General features: G+C 37.2%; 1 protein-coding gene across 5 annotated transcripts in view; it reads left to right on the forward strand.

The window, feature by feature from the left end:
- grh (grainy head) overlaps positions 1–20,794 on the forward strand; it is a 128,992-nt gene extending 108,198 nt beyond the window's left edge. For 3 of the 5 annotated variants that reach the window (XM_087407006.1, XM_011069043.2, XM_087407007.1), the window contains 9 exons: positions 3,693–3,949; positions 6,737–6,905; positions 8,482–8,593; positions 8,940–9,034; positions 9,308–9,478; positions 9,617–9,802; positions 11,003–11,458; positions 13,428–13,492; positions 14,729–20,794. In XM_087407006.1, the coding sequence (XP_087263132.1) occupies positions 3,693–3,949; positions 6,737–6,905; positions 8,482–8,593; positions 8,940–9,034; positions 9,308–9,478; positions 9,617–9,802; positions 11,003–11,458; positions 13,428–13,492; positions 14,729–15,008 (1,791 nt within the window). In that variant the 3' untranslated portion in view covers positions 15,009–20,794. The remainder of the gene's footprint in view (positions 1–3,692; positions 3,950–6,736; positions 6,906–8,481; positions 8,594–8,939; positions 9,035–9,307; positions 9,479–9,616; positions 9,803–11,002; positions 11,459–13,427; positions 13,493–14,728) is intronic. The other 2 variants (XM_011069044.2, XM_011069045.2) reach the window with 2 other exon arrangements.
- The last annotated feature ends 340 nt before the right edge of the window (positions 20,795–21,134 follow it).

Raw genomic sequence — 21,134 nt, forward strand, 5'->3', positions numbered from 1 at the left:
ACATCTTCGGTACATTAATATATGCGGGTATTAACCGTTATCCTATTGCGAGCATATCCGCACGCAGATATCGCGGATATGCGTGTTGATATTGCTGCGTTATGGTATCGTTTTCAATGCGATTTGTCAAGTAAGTGCTTTCGCCCACGACGATACCTCATCCGCGAGAGAGAGAGAGCTGAGGACTCTCTCACGCGATTAATTCCCGGTGTCTCCTGCAATGCAAGCCGGGCACGGTATTACGCGTAAAGCGCTCTAAATACTGACAGATCGAATGCGTATGCACGATCGCCGTTCTCAAAGCGATTTGTCAGGCAAGGTTTTTCCATCTTAACGTCGCATACAGTTATTTATGCCGACGCAATAAATTCGGAGACGCTAATTCTATACGCTAATATTATATCGTGTATAATACACTAAAGGAGCAATTATGGTATCTTAGATTACGGTAAATCGCAAAACTCAGTCGTATCGAAAAAGCGAACCTGTTCCTCCGGTTCTTAAAACTTAATATCTGCAAAGATTTTTCGTAATAGACATGTTTTGCTAAAGCGACCCTCTTATCAGTCCCTCATTTAAAGATCAATAAATAACATCGTAATAGTCGCAAAGTCCATTACGGTAAGATGTATACTTAATACTAAAACTTTATTATATAATCAGACGGCACACACACATAAATTTTTCTCAAGGAAGTAACATTAATTTCAATAAACTGTAATCGTATCGCGTTTTCACGAAAAAAAGAGGCTTTGGAAATCTCTCTGAACTTATCAGTTCTATGTCAGGCGTATTTAACTCTTTCTATACGAATCTCGTTCAATTAAACGGTAATATAGTCGCTTGTATCATTTCGTTTATATCGGCAGTTCTTGACACAGGCAATTCGTCATTCTCATGTACTATTGCATATCTCGTCCACTTCCGGAAGCATTAATCGTGTCGCGCGCGTTACACGCGAGAGTAAGTCATTAGCATTGCAGTCGACATTACGAATTAGAAAGCACGCGTTCGTTCTGCTCCGCTTGTGTGCGCATGGCAGACGTTGAAATAAAACCCGAAGGCCCGGGTCGGGCGGATTAGGTATCGGATGTAAGTGCTACTGAAAACCGATCCGCTCGCCTGATCGGCATGCTTGTGTTATGCACGCAATTAAAACGTTGATATTCAAAGTGGGTAAAGCATTAAATTTTACCGTCCGCGCACGCTCGTTTTATCTCGCGACTAATACGCCTTCGATCGACAATTTTCTTAATATTTGAGAAAACGGTGCCGCTCTGAATCGCATCGAGATAACGTAACACGGCCAATTATGATCACACGGCACGAATGATACGTCTATCTGATGAATTCGATGTCTCGTCAGCAAAAAAGGATCTCGTTTAATTATCGTAAATTTCCGGTATACAAAGTGACATCTTGTTTTAGTATGGTTTTAATATCATGCAAATTGCATGTATTATATTTTAACCGGACCCACGGATTTTTAGCTGGTTGGTACTTGACTTATAAGATTAAGCCTGTTTAGATATTAAATATTTATGCGCGCTTTCTCATCCGGAACAGTTTTCGCATTTGCATCAGTCGTACACTGTGATTTAGACTTTGCTTATCAAACGTTGATTCAATTATTGCCGTTAACGTCTCAATTAAAATAGTTGTGTACACATATCGACGATGAAACATTATAGCCGGTATTCTTATATTCAAGACCCTCTTAAGTTCTGTCTTGAGATGTCACGACGACCAATCAGACGGCCGTATTAGCGTCTTAAGATATTACTTAAGACGATCTTGAAATAAGAATCGACTAAGTCGATTGAATACCGGCCTATAAGTAGATAAATTATCGATAAATTGCGCATGTCGTGCATGAAATTTGTTTAATCACACAATATGATAAAATTGTAAAAATGGCGATCTATTAAATTCTTATGTGCATGTATATTATAATAAATTAATTAATTTAATACAAGAAAAATGATTTTTGAACTGAAAGAACTAAAAATGTACAGAAAATAATTTTGTTGGACTATTAAAATAATTATGTTGAAAAATGAAGAGTAATACTTCAAAAAGTTTTGATATTCTAGCAATCAATTTGAGTTTCTAACAAAATTGTTTTAGTAGTCTAATAAAATTATTTTCTGATGTTTCCAGAAAAATTTTAGATCTATCAGCAAAATTGTTCTTTCCGTGAGAAATTCAAATTTTTGTCGCATAATAAAAAAAAATCTAAGGATTTCAACATGTTGTATTTTAAGTGTTAATCACGAAAAACGTTGAATGTTAATTGAAATTTTCAATTTGAAAAATATATGACATGCAATAAAATTTTTGTTAACGAAACGTCGCGTCTCAAAACTATGCTGGAAGAAAATATGCGACTTTCATGCTTATTGCATCTCATGCATTTAATGCATGAAGCATTTGAAAAATTCTAAAACGACGAATAGCTTTGTGTCGATGTGCGGTAGATTTAGTGGTTAGAGAATTTAGCAAGAAAGAAGCTGCCGTGATTTTTTTTTTTGGGATGACAGAGAGTTGAGGTAACGAGCTGCGGTAACCGCGTTGCATTGAAAAATAACTGCAGGCGACGCGCAATCGCATGAAGACGTATGAGGGAATAGGTCGTTTGGCAAGCCGCTTATTAACAGCTACGGTTGGAAGCGGGTGTGCGGATTGTGCGGTTGATTTTACGAGACCACAAAGCTTCTCTATTCTTTCTTCGTTCGCGCTGCCTTCAGGCAGGGATATACGAGCAGTGCGCAATGGAGTGCACGATCGAAAATGCATGAAAAAGCGCATATTAATGATAAATGGAAAACACCACTGTTTTTTCGCTGCAATCCATTTGCGTTTATATATCGAAATTTGTTTATGGCGTTATGTGTAACCAACGAGAAAAAGAGAGACTCAAAACGGACGCATCGGGACAGTCACGTGAAATCGCGTGTTTGTGAACGGTTAATCATTTATCGGTCCAGTGATCCCTTTAATCGACGCAGTTTGAAATTTATCGAGGGATACTTGTGAGAGATACGGAAAAATCTAATGAAATGCATTGATATGCAAAATAAGACGCGAACGTGTGTAGATATTGAATCGCGATAATGCTGATATACGAAACGAATGGCGTCGATAAATAATTACGTTCTTATTAGATTTTTAAATACTAATTACACCGTAATCAGGGAGCATTTAAATTGAATGAGATTTAGTATGCTCGTGCATGCGAACGCGTTTTATCTATGTCTACCAGAATATGATCGGAAAAAATTGCAACTACCATTATTTTTACACGCTGTATCTCTTCTACATATATTAATGTTACTATACTATATCATTACATTCCATCTGTTTTTTTTCTTTTACAAGGAATTAAAAATAAGTTATTAGTTTTTGTCACGAAAGACGATAAAGCATTTGTTATCATTTATTACTTGAATCATGACTTCAATGTAATTATATTTTTCAATATTTTTATACATACATATATATATATATATATATATATATAATTTGCGGCAGATTTTCGAATTAAACAAGATTAAAAAAGAATTAAAAAATTTAGAATGCTTAAATGGAAGTTATTAATTTAAATTGATTAAATGGACTCCTATGTTTTAACGTTTGTCCAATATGGTTCTTATTTTTTTATTAATTTTTAATAAATTATATTTTTTTTCTAGTCCTCATTCGACTACACAGAATTATGTCCTGGCGGAACAACAGCCGGAACAGCGGTAGTTCTCGAAAGTGGAGCGGTCATACACCAACCCCTGCAATTACAGCTGCAGCAGAGCCACGCACAAGCACAGGTGCAACGCAGCAGCTTAGTGTCCACTGGTGCGACAAATCCGAATCCAAATCCAAATCCGCAGAGATCGCGGCCTTGGCACGATTTCGGCAGACAGAACGACGCCGATAAGATCCAGATACCGAAAATGTACGTAGGCTCGGAAAGCTACAATTTATGAAAAAAAATCAATGATCGCAAAATATGTATGTAATTCTTGCAGTGCTCTTTTCTAACAATCTATTTAAAAATATTTAATACGATTTAATATTTAGCACAAGCATTGATCTCTTTGGATTATATGAGAAGCTTAAAAAGTTATCTTATTTTAATAGCTTCTTTTTGATTAAAACTAGCTGTGCTTATTAGATTAAGAGCAAAGAAAACTTAATAGAATTATTTCTTGACATGATTTGTCCGATTAGGGATTGCACGGTAGTATAGGAAATTATAATAAATATGCGTTATAATAATGATGTGCAAAGGCGAATGCTCAATTTGCTCGATCGAATGGATAGATAAATAAGTAGACGGATATTAAGATTGATATATAGATATTTATCTATCAATTTATCTTATTACATGAAAGGTACGGAAGAGCAACGATAAAAGTTAATAACTTGCACCGCTCAGGACAAGCAATTGCGAATCCACCTGGAAAGATTTTATTAAAGTACTCGTATCTAAAAGTTTAGGTAGATATAGATACTCTGCAAATAATTCTATTTGACCATCAAAATAATTACAACTCAGTGATGGGCAGTGCTATAAAAATATTTTAGTAACCAGTTAAGCGTCTTACATAATTTTCAGATCTATATCTAGCTAAACTTTTAAACATTTCAGCAAAACCGTTTTTTCCGTGCACGCAACAAAGAAAGTACCTCGTGATTGCAGATGAACGAACATTTCATTCTTAGCACAAATGTTTCCAAGAAAATATTAATATATACAAATGAAATATTATCATATGGCGTTTAAATTAATAATTTAATTAATATAACTTCTCATGTATTATACGCATAATCGGTTCAACTAATGACAAAGATGGAGTTTGAAATACTTGCATAGTTGTATAATATTTTCGCTCATACGCTAAGGCTTAATTTAGCAAAAGGATTTTATTTCCTTTATGATTGAGAACTAATGGCGCCTCTCTAAAAACGGAGTCATAAATGTCATTTCTGTTTCACAGAAAACTAATATCTTCACTAACCACCTGCTAGAAGAACTTCCTATGCCTCTTACTCCTTGCACACCCTTCATTTCCTTCGCGATTCACATCCGCTTGCCAACTCATTTGATCTTCTTCTCCCATATCCATCCTTCCTAGCGATCTTTCTATTTCCCGTTTTGCTCCATCCGTCTTTTGTAATTTGTTGCCTTCCATTGTTAGAGCCGACCGCGTACGATCAGCGCTGCTGAATATTTCTTGCTCCATCTCTCTGAATATGCTCACCGACGCGAGATGAACAATGATGTTAAAGTTATTAAGTCGCAGCCAGCTCCGAAGTCGACTCTGAAAGAGTCGGACAAGCGCCTCGGGGTCGCGCCCGGTCCGGGTCTGAAAAATCGCAGAGTTCGCCGACCATTCGCAGCGTGAAATCGAAATGTCAAGAGGGGTAGCCTCTCTCTTTTCGACCGGGTTCTTTTTCGCGAGACAGAAGCGAGAAAGTCAGACAGATGAGAGAGAGAGAGAGAGAGAGACTCTGTATTCATGCGTAACCCACACAGGGAGTCGTAACAAGGTATACACATCGGGTAGGAGGCTGTGCAACGGTAGCGAGCAGCAAAAGCGCAGAGGAGGGCGTTCACCCGCCACGGTCAGTTATCGCCTCGCTCGCTACGCACACTGCCCCCTGGTTCCACAATGAAAAAAGAGAGAGAGAAGAACGGAAAGGCAAAAGGAAAAAAAAAGAGAAACGGAAGGACCGCGTCACGAATACGAATGTGTGCGCTTCAAAGACAATAAGGCACTCTCTCAGGAGGAGGATGTACGATAATAATATATTCAGAAAATTCGCCGAGGCAGCGAATGATAAAACCGATGGAGACCGGTATCGATAAATCGAGTTCGAGACGAGAAGTGGCAGCTTAACGATTACAGATTTTCCTCGATCGCGGCGGTCGGATCGTTTTTGCTCTCGTTTTTCCATCTATCGTCCACCTTCCTTCAATCGTGCGCGTCGTTTTGTCGTCTCGCGTTTTATATCGCGGTCTCTACCCTCAATCTCTCGGGTTATGGGCGTTCATTTTTCATAAGTTATCGGTCGCCCGCCTACCTGCGTGCTTTAGTCGCGGCCGGCGCGGAGATAAGCTCGATTAGAAGTCGCGATTTTCTCCCTCTTCCCTCCCCCCCCCCTCTCCCCCCGTCTCCGGCAAGGTTGATGCGTGTCTGTCGATGTCGTTCTTTTTCCAATTCGCGCGAACTCTGCGTTGCCAGCTTCCCAGGCTCCCGAGGCCCTTCATTATCGTTCTACCGCTATTAACGATTAGAATATTCATACACGATTGCGATCGCTTTTTTTTTTTGCGCGCGCGATGACGAACGTTCTAATTAGCAAAGAATTTTGCGCGGTCTTGTTTGCCTCGCACACACATCGGTTGTTTTCCACGCGAAACGGCTTTAGGTATGTTTGTCTTGATGGCGAAGTAGGAATACGTTGGCGGAGAATTAGCCGATAATGACACGATAATCACTCATATTGCATCGCGCATTAATCAGCTAATTGAGCATTCGTTTGCAAGCTCGTAATCGTCTATTAAGTAAACGCGATTCAATCTTGACCGAGTGTGTGAAACGGCCAGCTGCATAATGACACACACACTATGGAGATTGCTTCTTAAATGTGTGCTTCTTTTTTTTACGCGCTCACATACGTCGGAGCTGTGTGTATTCACGCTTCATTTGGGGAATCTTATTTGTCTGTTCTTTAGTTTCTCGAATTACGGATTCAAGTACCACTTGGAGTCACCGATCAGTACGTCCCAGCGCCGCGAGGACGATAGAATAACGTATATCAATAAGGGCCAATTCTACGGAATCACGTTAGAATATGTGTCCGATCCGGATAAGCCACTCCTCAAGGCAGGACAGACAGTCAAGGTAAGAGCAAAAAGAATAATCGCACTGTTTGAATAACCACATTTGTATGATGATATAGGTAAGTAGATCCATAGTTTCGAAGATAGAGATGAATACACTGTTAAATTCACAAATTATACACAATTTGAATTATTTTTAATCATTCTTACACTGAGATAAAAATGTACTAGGTTTTAATAAATATACGTATATTATATTTGAACATTATCGATTAAATATTTACTTACATATTAAATAAATTTAATTTACTTAATAAAAAAGTGATTGTTAAATTAAATTAATAGATAATAAATTCTTGTACCAAATAAATGTATCTTTATATTCGATAAATATTTAGTCGGTATTACTTAAACAAATGGTTTATTAAAATTTAGCACATTTTTTCAGTGTCGTAACTATTTAACATGTCGTTAATTTAATTAAAATAGTGGAGTTAAACAATTTACTTAAGTAGTTAAAATAATAGCCTAACTCGAGAAAATGTATTAAATTTGATTTAATTTATTTACTAAGTTCATAAATGAATGTTGTTCATTTTGAAACTATCCACAGAAATAAATTGATTTACATTTCGACACACATGAAGGTTAATAATATTAAACCTTTTTAACTCAAGGGATTGGGTTATCATTGCTCCTTTTATATTTAACAGCGTAGCTACGGTACACTTATCAATGTCAAACTGTAACAATAAGCATTTGCACGGTATCGTTCCGTTCGCGTGACTGGAGCGGTAAAATTCGCGGAGACGATCGGCGTGCGCGCGGCGCGGCGCGGCGTGTCGAAAGAAGAAGTCAGACGGGATCGTTTGTTCTCGCGACTCTAATTGGCAGCCACGGTGCGCACGCACCGTTAGTAATTTCCATTCTGATAAAGGTGGCGGATTCTTTTTCCGTCGTATGCGCCGGCGACGAGTTACGAGCTTCCTCGTTAATTGCTAATCGAGCGTCGAGAGCGAGGCGTGTGGCGATTCGAACGGTATATCCGCGTCTCTCGCGGCGCGAGCCTCAAGGGAGATCGGTTAAGTAAGTGTAACCGCGTAACGCGAACCTCTTATTCACAGGCCTCTCTTTCCTTTCCGATCGTGCGCGCCCATATTTCCTCCGGTACGTCGGAGAGCGCAGTTCTTCGCCCATTCACCCGAATCACGAAAAATCCTTCCTCCAGCTCTGTCTCGCCGCGCCGCCGCGCCGCCGCGCCGCTCACGGCGAAAACGCTCACGCCCGCGTGTGCCCGCTCGAGCGTGCGTCTGTCGCGGTCGATGTACGTCCCCGCGTATATCGCGTCGATCCGGGTGAAACCCGAAAGCTAACTTTGTAGACACACACAAGATATTTATTTATACTTCACACATATCAGATTGATTATAAAACACGAGAAATCTCGATAATTATGAAATATAGGGATCTTGAAATACATCGTGAAAAATATTTTACATGCGCGCGTGTAAAATTTTTCTCACGGTGTGTTTTCCTTGTCTTACCTTGTCGCTAGGAATAATGTGCCGATAACCGATAACTTACGATTTATACTCGATTTGTCAGGTGATTAATAATTATCTATATGTGCTGCATAGAGCGTGGTAATGTTGATGTTCCGAGAGGAGAAGAGTCCAGAAGACGAAATCAAATCCTGGCAGTTTTGGCACGGGAGGCAACACTCTGTCAAACAACGGATTCTTGACGCTGGTACTTGAAAAACTTGGAAAATACTTTAAATAAAATAATATAAATATCTGTAAATAAATAAATAAGTAGAAGTGATATAAAATTTTGAAAAACAGTGATAGCTTTTTTTATAAATTATGATACGCACGTATTTTTTTAATAAATTCTTGATCGATTAAATCTCTAATTATAAATCTCTTGTATTTTGCGCAAGCTACATAATCTATAACGGACAACCGGTAAGATTTTATCGCGGACGTATGCCCCGTTATTTTAATATTCTATCTAAAAGTCCCAAGAATAGCACTAGCTATTTCATATTCCCCTGCATGATCCGCGAGTTTCAGAGTCACGTCCGTTGTTACAGACACAAAGAATAGCACTGGCTTGGTGGGCTGCATAGAGGAAGTCGCGCACAATGCGATTGCCGTTTACTGGAACCCACTCGAATCGTTGGCAAAGGTAAGGAACGCCGGAAATGTCGATTCACGTTACGTTCTTAACGACATGTATATGCCTCTCTGCCCCTCTTTCCCGTATATATATACATATATATATATATATATATATATATATATATATATATATCGTTTATCGCCGTGCAATCTTGCGCTACGCGCAAATATCGTGTCGCGCATTCGATTGCACGGCCATTTAGCGGAAACGTTAATAAAGCAATTCCCGTGTCGCCGCCGCCGCGCCGCCGCTGCTACCTGTCCGATTTCTGATCCACAGATAAACGTGGCGGTGCAATGTCTCAGTACCGATTTCTCGAGTCAGAAAGGCGTGAAGGGTTTACCGCTGCATATCCAGGTCGATACGTACGAGGAACCACCGCCCCACACGCACACGTATACGCCGCCTTCCCATCGCGGTTACTGTCAAATTAAGGTCTTCTGCGATAAGGTAACTGCTCTTCTGCATTTCCATACGTTTATCTCCCCCTCTTTCCCTCTTCATTTGCGATGTAAATAACGCGCGATCGCTTCCTGGTCGCAATGTGATCGCTGAAATTAAGTTGAGAGATGATGTTGCTTATCGTAGGGAGCTGAGAGAAAGACCCGGGACGAAGAGAGACGCGCGGCTAAGAGGAAGATGACAGCGACTGGCAGAAAAAAGCTCGACGAGCTTTATCACCCCGTTACGGAGCGCAGCGAGTTTTACTCCATGGTCGATCTACACAAACCGCCTGTGCTGTTCTCCCCACCGGCCGAACACGCCATCGATAAGGTAATCACATCGTTTTCTTATATGTTACTCACACATGTAATAGTATATCATCAATAAGAACTTGCTGTGTTCTCACAGTAACATTGATTGCGAACATGTTTAATTGCAATATTAATCCTCCAATCGGCAATGTGAAATTTTCACTCTTCGCATTTGCAACCTGGGTCTTCGAACTTCAGTACAGATTTTTATATCGTGTCGGGTTGTACAAAAATGACAAATTGACAAATATATCTTATGTATTTATGAAAGCTTTAACAACAAATTTTTATAATAGAAATCGAATTGTATTTTACTCATATTTTACAAATTTAAATTTGTCTACTAGAATCACAACTAAAAAATCGAATACACTTTTAAAAAATCGAATTTTACTTATATTTTACAAATTTAAATTTGTCTACTAGAATTACAATTAAAAAATTGAATACATCTTTAAAATCCAAAATTGTCGATGGAGAGTTAATAATTCTATAAAAGAGATTGTTTCTCTTTACAAAAATATAATAAATTATAAATAAGAATAAACTTTTTTAATACGCTACATTAATATGCATAAAACTTATTAATAATATAAGATGTCTACGTTATTAATTTGTTTTTTATCAAATATGAATATGCTACGTTATCGTAGTACAACATCTCAAATACGAGTGTGCTATGTCATTATAGCATATATCTAAATTAATTAATTGGCGCAAAAATGAACTTAGAAAAATCCACAATCCTCTGCTCTCACCCCCGCCGAAACCCTGCACTAACCGCAACTCTTGCATCGCAAAGTAGTGACGTGGACTTTCTCGAGACAGCCTTTCGAATGTCAATTCAGTTTAACGAACCAGAATAGAAGCCTTTCAATATATATTTTTATGTTTTTAGTTTTATTACAATGAATATGAGAGTTGTCGTAACTACAGAGAGTTGTAGTTACTACATTATGACTAACAGCATTGCGTAGCATTATTATTTTTATTATCAAAACAGATGAGTTATCATATTTATCTTTTGCCGCCATTGATTTTCAATTTGTTCGCAAGTCGTCAATCTCCTCTTTAATATTATACATTAAGAAAAGAAATTAACGTCGCTTCAAAGCTTACTCCTCGTTTTCTAATATGAAATTTAAACGGGTCGTCTCGTGAAGAAAAGAAAAAGACGCAGAGTAAAAAATAAACCTTATTCTTCTCTCTTCCACGACAGTTCTCGACGATGGAGTTGTCGGGCTTCTACGGTGGTGGCGGCGGCGGGGGAGGGGGTGACACCGACACCTCGTCACTCAGTAATGGTGAAGGTGGAGGATTGAAGGCGGGGGGTAGCAGCCCCTATCCACCGCCATGCGCCCGGCCGAGTCTGCCGGCCCTCAAGTTCCACAACCATTTTCCGCCCGACAATCTCAGTAACCTGCACGACAAGAAGGACTCGTTGCTGATGCAGGTGCAGGAGCTGCAGGGCTCGATGCTGCAGGGGGTGCAGACCGGCCTGACGGGCACGGTGGTGTCCAGTGTCGGTAATCGGCTGCACCTACAACAACAGCCGCCGCATCTACGTCCAGCGGACGCCGAGGAACGCGTCATGCTCTACGTGCGTCAGGAATCGGAAGATGTCTACACACCACTGCACGTCACACCACCGACAGTCCAGGGGCTACTCAACGCTGTAAGAAATATCCTAAAGCTCTTTTCTTTTATATCGCCTACACACATCGACATCTCATCAACAAACATTCCCACGCAAACATTCGCGTAGAGAGGGATCTCAGAGAACCTTTGCACCCCCAGAGAAAAGGTTGCTTCGATTTAAAGAAATTTCGGTTAAATGAAAAAATTTCTTTGATTTGTGAAAAAATTTCTTTGATTATTTTTTAAATCAAATAAAATTTATTTGATTTAAAAAAATAATGTTTAAATGAAAGAAATTTTTTCACAAATCAAAGAATTTTTTTCATTTAATCGAAATTTTTTCAAATCGAAGCAATCTTTTCTCTGGGTGTGTAGACCTGACGATTCGCACGATCTGCATCGTTCTCAGAGATACTTTCGAAAGAAATATAGCGGAAGTTATAAAGCTGATACATTAAGGCACCCGTTCTGTGTCGTGAACTATTAACGTCCGCAGTATAGAGAAAATTATTGGTCTTTACTATGAATCGTACAAGCATAACGTCAATCTTAGATATAGAGCAGGGGATAAATGTCAGCAATATATAAAGTGAATACGCATAATCGAAGGGAAATATGCTTTCGCAAATTTTGTATTAACTGAATGTTTTGATTGTCATTCGGTAATAAAGTAAGCAAAATAACAAGCCCGCTCGTAAAAATGGAAATGGGAAATGGAAATTCTCACCATTTCCATACCGCGACCGATAAGCATACGGTAGCAGTGATGTGTTTTATGCAAAACACATTGCGCACCGTTGAATATATGCGACCGTGGGTGTTCATTCGTGATTACACTGTCGTTCATCGACGAGGCCTGCTCTGGAAACAGAACGAGAAGCGAGACAATATTAATGCAATGTGCTATCGCTACCATCGATCGAGATACGCTTCCCCGATAAACACTTCCAGGCTTAATAAAGTCATACGGCCGGAAAATAACTAATGTCTGTTTCGATTTCAATCCAGTTTAGTTTCGCTAATCCAATTCGCGATTTGATGAGCACGGAAATTGTACACATATATACAGCATACATATATACAGTGGCGTGCAAAAGTTGCCAGTGACATTTTATATTCTAATTTATAAAAAAAGCCTGATAAAATTTTAACCATTATGTATCAGTACAAGACGTAGATAATGAAATCTTGTATCAACATCTGATATAATGATTAAAATTTTCTCGGGTTTTTTTTTAAAATAAATTAGAGTATATAAAACTTAAATGTTACTGGTCGGGAACTTTTGCACGCCACTGTATATGCACATATATTTTACATGCACATATACAAGCCCCACGAGAGAGTATGTATTACTCATGCATGTGAAAGCATACTGCGCCATTATTAATACGTTCGCACTGGTCCACTCGCTAATTAATATTAATGCGCATGCATCATTGTCCACTGTGATCCAAGATCCTCATTAATACATTATCGATAATGCAAGACATACGATCATATTTATCCCTCCTCCTGTGGATGTGCGAGACTGTCGGCGGCTTTTAACAATCTACCAGATATGGACGTAAAAGACGCGTTATACCGATCAAAAATAACGGAAGAAAAAAGTGGAAGAAAAAAACATCCTTTCTTTCTCTCTGATTTCAAACGATTTCTCTTCTCTCGTCGCGTTTCTATACGCCCCGCGAAAGAATGATCTAATTGGTCCACGCGTGAGATCTCCTATCTCGGACCGCGCTTTGAACCGATCCTGAACTGCCTCCGCGTTCTTGTGACGCGCGATATATATCTCTTCATCATTATGTCTTCCCGTTTCGATCTGTCTTGTCTACTTTTATCTCACTCTATCCTTCTGTCTTTCTTTCTTGCTGTCATTCTCGCGGTAATATTGCGTCTACCTACGCGCGTCTCGCGACCACTTTCTCGAGTGCGTGCGCGAAACGAAACGACGATCCGCAAGCCACTATCGAAATTCTAATGTTCTACTTTTTTCTATTTTGCAGATTGAGTCAAAGTACAAAATTGCATCCTCGAGTATTAATAACCTCTATCGCAAAAACACAAAGGGGTAAGTTTAGTAGAGTGTCATCTTTACTTGCATGCACGCCTACGCGATGCATGCCATAACGGTGACATTGCCTGACTCTCTCCGCCTGGTTTGGTAGTCTTTTTCTTTCTCTAATTTCTCTATCTCACTCTCTCTCTTTCTCTCTTTCTCTCTCTCGCTCTCTTTCGCTCTCCCTCTCGCCTATGATCGTGCCTCTTTCAAATGTCGGATACACGTTTCTCTGCGACATATGTATTTAAATGTATACGCCATTCTCGTGTACTCTCTCGTTAAAAATGTCCTTTCTTTGTCGATCACCTTAACGCGAATGTAGTTGCACGCTGACTACATCTCGCTACCGCTACGCACAATCACGCCTGATTAATCCACTAATCCTTCACGCTTCTCGTCTTCTGCCTTCCGTCACAAGCGCACTCATGCACGCCTTGCCTGCCTCGCTTAATGTCGTCATGCGTCTCGTTCAACTGATTATTTTATTCTGCCGGTACTTTTTCCAACATACGTTGGTTACGCACTGCGTATTCCTGCAGGAACTTGTTCCCTCGAACAGATATTCTTCGTTACTCGACATGTACATCTCACGTCATTCAAGCAAATCCTATCTTACGCTCTCTCTTTCTTTCTCTCAAGCTACGCATAATGCGGTGCGAACTCCACTTTTTTCATCACGAGATCTCGAAGAAGATCCATCGCAAGATAGCATAGATATTTTGCCGTTATGATACTGTGATGATTCCATAACGATGCCATAAATCGTGAATTATATTGCAATAATTTCATTTTAATATCGTAAAATTATATTAAACGAAAAAAATAATTAAACTAATCAGTTGGTGATTCTTTAATGTAACTAGTTCTTTAGGTCTTCGTTGGATCTAAGTGTAGAAAACAATGATATTAAAGAATTACTAAGCGCCAAATGATTAGTTTTCTCTGCTGAACGTAGCCATAGAAGAAGTAATATTCATCGCAATACGAGAACTTCTCTTATAAAACTTATTGTTGCCAAAAATGTTTTAAACCATAAAATTTTAACACTTATTGACATTAAGAGCTTTTGTTAACCATAAGCAATGAAATTATATGAAATACAAGTTCGTTCATCAAGTGTCACAATATTGTAGTGGCCGAAGTTACCGCGTTGCATGCCACATTCTCTGAAACTAGATTCGCCGCTTTCATTCGCGAGTTGCGCCGAGAAGATTTAACCGAGAATTTCATCGTATCCTGTTGCAGAATTACAGCGAAAATTGACGACGACATGATCCGATATTACGTCGATGAGGACCTGTTTCTGCTGGAGGTGAGCCACTCACGGATCAATCCGGACCCGGGCAGCGAACGCAACCCGAATAATCCGGGTTCGCCGGGTGACCCTGGCGATCCGAGTGATTCTCCCGCCGGATATGACGTCACTCTCATCGAACTACCTTCATCGCCTCCACATCTACCACATTCACCCCTCGCCAATTCCACACATGCACACGTGCATGTTCACGACAACAGTAACACGTGAACGAACAAGAAACGTTTATGTAAATACGCTACGCAAGCTTGACGAGAACTGATTACTTGGATGAATGAAGGATCAGCAACATCTTGCGTTGAATAATAACAATTGCTAAATAAATAGCGAATTTTTTTCGCACCACGTTGAAGATTCTTGTACAGTTTACTCGATGATGTGCCTATCAAAAATGGCCATCGAGAAAGATCCAAGTAGCAACGTGGTAATTATTTTCCAGCAAGAATAATCAAGAAGAATCAAGAGAGAATACATTCCTGAAAAATCGAATTTTCAACGTGTTCAAAGAAGAATCGATGTCACGTTATTTTAATCGTAGTGTAACAGAGATTTAATTGCACATTTCGGGCAGATTTCATTGTCGATGTTGTATAAAGTGCTATAAAAAATTTAAACAGTAAAATGTAAGCAGTAAGGAAATTAACATTGAATTTGTTATTGTTTACGTTTTACTGTTTAAGTTTTTATGTGCCATGGTCCTCACTATTTTCTTCTTGCCGTTCGTATTTAAACAATGAGTTAATGGATACTTAATGTGAAGACGTCGACAACGAAATAAGCCGAAAATATGCAATTAAATCTCAACTCTGTAGTATAATATCACAGTCGAAGCCTATATTTGAACAGACACATGTTTTGAACAATTATCGATACAATAATTATTAGCGAAACGTTTACCAAAAAATTAATAATTATGCGCTAATAAATATTTTTATTACACTTCAACCCTTTCACATCCAATAGGAGATATATGTTTTAAAATGTTAAAAAAATCATGTCTCTAGTATTCAGTCATTAACATCAAACTCAAGTCATTAACATGAAGCTCATATTAAAGAAGATTGCTTAAATTTTAATTTAAAATATTATAATGAATATTTTATTATATACTTCTTATTATATTTTATAATGTAAATATAAATGAAATAAGAATTCCGGAAATTGATTCTCGAATCAAGTCGAACTTTGACTGCGTTCCATTTAACAACGCTCGCTGAATCATTTAATCCTTGTTGTTTATCAAATGTTAAACAAGGACAAACAATGCTTACGAGCGTTGCGTGAAACGTTCTTTATATTCTTTCATTTATAATTTTCGATTCTCTAATCAATTTTTTATAAAACCGAAGAGTGAGAATCTCGCGATTGAACTTAGAATATAAAAATATGGAAAGTTATTTGTGTGATACACACAGACCTGAAAGTTTTCGATGACTACTTATGCAGCGTTACATTTCGTAAGGATTATTTGTTTTAGAAAAAAATCAAGTTTAAAAAAATGTAAAAAAATTCCTTATGTATAATTATATACAAAATTATGCATAATTGTGTATATAATGCAATTTTTTTATATTTCTTCAAACTTGTTTTTTTCTAAAACGAACACTGCGAAAATTATTTCTTTAATTATTTTTAATTTTTCACATTATTATTATTTCTATTACACTAAACAGTAATTTTACAAAAGAAAGAAGAATGTATGAACATATATGGACATATTATTATACATGTTTATAAATATTTATGTATGTTTATACATATTTATACATATTCATGTATGAACAATTTTTTACCGGGATCGTAACGTTGGAATATTTTAAATTAAAGTTTCTTGTATTTCAATGATAGAGATAGATATATAATGCTATTGGTTATAACGATATAGAGTAGACCGAAAACTTTTGAACCTTATTCTTATCAATATATATTTTGTTGTTTTTTATATTATTTTATAAACTGAATCATTTCCACATTTCGCGGTTTCCACGAAAACGATAATACAAGTATAAATTTTTATTAAATTTGAATATATTTTATCTTTTACGTTTACGTTTGTTATTAAATCCGCCATTTTAGACTGTTATTATACCTTTATTGTGTTTAGCAACTTCAACAAAAATGGCTGAACTAAAAAAATGACTAAACTAGACTTTTTTCTTGAAGAAAATCAGATGTGAAAAGGTTAAATAAATCTTTATCGCTCACAGATGTATGGGCTTCGACTCGACTGGAGCAAGTCGAATGTGCAAGAATGTCGTACGTCGCGGGTACGAAAAGCGTCAGTTATTACTTTGTTTTGCGTCCCATGAACATTTTATATTGACGATTGCTAGTTTAGAAGCGTCACGTTGAAAACGCGAACGCCATGTAAATCAATCAAAATTGATTTAAGGATCCCGGTATATGATAAACATACGTATATTGTAGATGCATATTGAGACGACCATTTGTCTCTGTTAATTTGTATTTTAATTCGCTCGTTGACGTTTAGATTCTTAATTTGCCCACACGTTTAAGAAATGCATCGCATTGCGTTGGTCTTAACGTGAATTATTATTTTTGAAAAACCCGACGAATTCGTATAGATCGTAACGCACGTGCCGTTATTTCTCATTAAACGAATGATGTTTGTGTTAGTCAATGTCAGAAGCGATTGCTTCTTTTTTTGCCTTTACATTTCGATTTCGGTTACATCGATAATCGGAAATGGACAATTTGAAATAAATGCTGTCATTACAACATTAGAAAATTATGTTAAATTTAATATATATCACATATCGATAAGCAAACAATGAAATGTACTGTCAATAGGATATTGCTCTCTTTTGCATCGTTTTAAATAATATCGAATCTCTCTGCACAAGACGTTATAAAACGTTCGCGAAACATAAAAACAAAAAAAATTGATCTCTCATTTCACCTCTCAATGATATAAAACATCATAAAAAGCTAATCAACATTTTCTTCTTATGATCTGTTGTCGCTAACGAGACTTCTGGCTTCACATTTACGAGCACTGACGTATTTACGCGCGTGCATGAAGACGTCGTGTAATTTCGTAATATCGCTGTCACAAACCAATCATCGCACGCGAAGAAACATCGGCTTGAAACGGAAATCTTACCGTGAAAAAAAAAAAGTTTAAAAAGAAATCCGGATTGCCTCCCTGTGCCGCATACTCTGCCACGTCACGCTCGAGATGGCATCGAGAAGCCACGACTTTTTCTAAATCTTAAGACTAATAAGAGTAATATAATCACGCTATATCTGTATCTGTAATGTAATCTCTTTACATGTACGTAAGCATATAAGAACTGAGTCCAGACGTTGGAGGATAAGATGACGATTCAATATCTCGGAACTAAAGTAGTTAGTGTGTTGTTTAAGAAAAAAATAAAAAGTATCATATGTGTTTATATTCTTTTATCTCCGAGGCATAGAATGATAAACTGTCTTTCTATAGTTTTTGTTTCGAATTTTATCAACAAAAAAGCTACAGATTTAATAGAATCTGGCACATATAAGGTAGATCGAGGCTATTTCTCGCGATAATGTTTATATTTCTGAACTATACGTGTTAATTATTTAAATTTGTGCTTTCAAGGAGTAATTACGATTGTATAATGTAATTATAAGCACTGTAAAGAGATATTATTTGCTATCTTAAATTTTCGTATTACTTTAAAGTTGAAACTGACGGAATGGCTCCGCTCTACTCTATATATATATATAATATATATATTGTCGGTAGAAAATATTAAAATTTGTATTAATAAAATATGATGATAAATTAATAGCAAAAATCAAGCACACTTTAACGTACTTGCTGCACAGTTTGACGCAGATTAGCAACAAAAATAAAACATAATTTGGTTTCTCATTGATTTCTGCCTATCTACTGTCAAATCATATCAGCAAGTACTGCCGATATACCCTATAAGACACAATATTTTTAGAATGTTGTACAAATATTAAAAAGGGTAAATAATATTTATATAACATTCAAGAATATTATGTGTTTATAGAGTATGAACTTAATGCGGACATGATTGATGTTAATTGGCTAGCGATTTTTTATTTGTTGTCAATCAGCATATTGCAGACAGTTTGTTTATTGAGATTGTTATATTATTTTTATTTGGAAACACACACACACACATACAATGGTAGTGTTAAAGCTAAGTGTGCAGCGACACTGTCGTGCCTCCTTTACGCGAATCGGCAAGTTGCGTCAGATCGAGGTTGGATCTCAATAAGAACAGAACCGATTTAAGTGTGCTTAATCGATTGCGACCGCTCTGAATATATAATGAAAGTGTTTTTATTTTTTCTCTATGTGCCCTATAAGCGGAGATATCGCAACAAAGTTCCGTATTATTTTCACGAGTGTATCTTAAATTTTCTCATTCGAGATATTGATTCGTAATCTGTGCGAGATAAGAACTCGTGCCAATTATGACGAAGATGATTACGTTTTACTCGAATTGTCATGAGGTTCATGACATCACCGAAACCGGTACCAATAATCCGTGGTTATGTAGTTCGTAAGGTTAAATTTGAAATAACTTTAATGTGCCACCGGTGAAAGCGGAGCTGCTTGCCAATTTATGTCGCGCATTTGATGGCGCGTATATGTCTACGTGCGTAATGAGACAATATGAATACCCATTCATTCGCATAAACGTACATATACAGAAATAAGACATATATACACGTATCTGTTGCCAATTATATTAGAGCTGTTAGATTAGAATAGGACAATCACGATCATGACATTTTGCTCGTTTGATGTTAATCATATTATGTACGTCGATACATTCCGATATCAAAGCAAGGATCAAAATACGCTTGTAAAATGCCTTATTATTATTGAGTACTATTTTTTGTTACATTTATTGCAAATAGCATATAGATGGATATTATTAATTTTATGGATTCTATTCAATTACGCGTAAGACACATATATATTATTATAATTATATATATTATATTATTATATATTATTATGAAATCTTATTATTATTTTTATACGAACATGAGTGTTTGTACTCACGAGTGAGAATGCAAATGATACCGAAAGAAAGGCAGAAGCGAGAGAGATATCGAGAGAAAGAGCGTGCATGAATGGATAGCTCAGAGTGTCTGCGTAACGGAAACGTCAGAAAATGTAAGAGAGAAAGAGAGATAGATAGAATTTACGAAATCAAGATAGATGTATGAAACCAAGATCGTTATAGTTAGTTTTAGTCCATGACATTTTTTCGCGTAATTATAATATCCCTTGCCCATCATCCCCGTGTCCTTTGATCGCTGCCGTTGCATCTCGAAATGACGTCAGAAAATATGACTCTTTACGTGAACGAACGGCTTTCTCATCAAGCCATTTTATTATAATAGTATTATCCCTTTATTATCCTTACGATTATTAATATTATTATCTACGTTATAAAAATCGGACGGACCAGCGTCGTCGCGAGGAAACATCGATCATGCCGATCATTGCCGGTGGCAATTGGAAATCGCGTTTCTCTGTCTGTCATCGCTTCCGCTTTTTTGGAGGCTGTAAACTTGTGTACGTGGATTTTTTTCGGGGTCTCCTTGCGACGATTTTTTGGACTGTCTCGATATCGTACTTAAATAACGTAAATGGCGACATGGAACAAGCCCGCGGGCTTTAGATTTATTGTTAGAAATATGTATGTGTATATATATATATATATATATATATATAATATATATATATACACATATAGAAAAAAAGAAACCGTTGCGGGTTGATAGAACGGTAAGACCGCCGTAATGAAGTCGGAAGATATGTTGAAGAATAGGATCCGAGAATGCCCAGAGTACGATTGTTTTACTACCGTCGCGTTGTCTTGCCATCGTGAGATTGTGCCAGAGGTGATATTATATTATTACGATGTTTATTGCAACAATAAATATTATATTAGTACGTTTTATAAAAAATTCGTACGCCTTCTTCACTGCCAGATAAATTGTTGTTACCTTTATCGCCGTGCTCATAACCATAATCCTTCATATTATTAAGAGTGCCAATTTAAAAAAAACATTATTGTAAATCCAAAATATTTTCACAAAAGTAGAGTATATATCAAAATATATGAAGATCGTGGAATCAACAAATATGCTAACGTATTTTTTTTGAATTATTATTTTTTACGTATATTGAATAAGATAATTAATTCCTAGTACACACACGAGGAGTCGCATTCCTACACATTTCTTTTTTTTTTAATACTAGAAGCATCTGACTAAATAATGGTTTCTATCCTTTTTTTTAAATATATAACTTTGCATATATACTATCCAAAAAAT

Source organism: Acromyrmex echinatior, chromosome 6 (genome assembly GCF_024713525.1).
Source record: "Acromyrmex echinatior isolate Ae372 chromosome 6, ASM2471352v2, whole genome shotgun sequence".
In the NCBI taxonomy this organism is placed as follows: Eukaryota; Metazoa; Arthropoda; class Insecta; order Hymenoptera; family Formicidae; genus Acromyrmex; species Acromyrmex echinatior.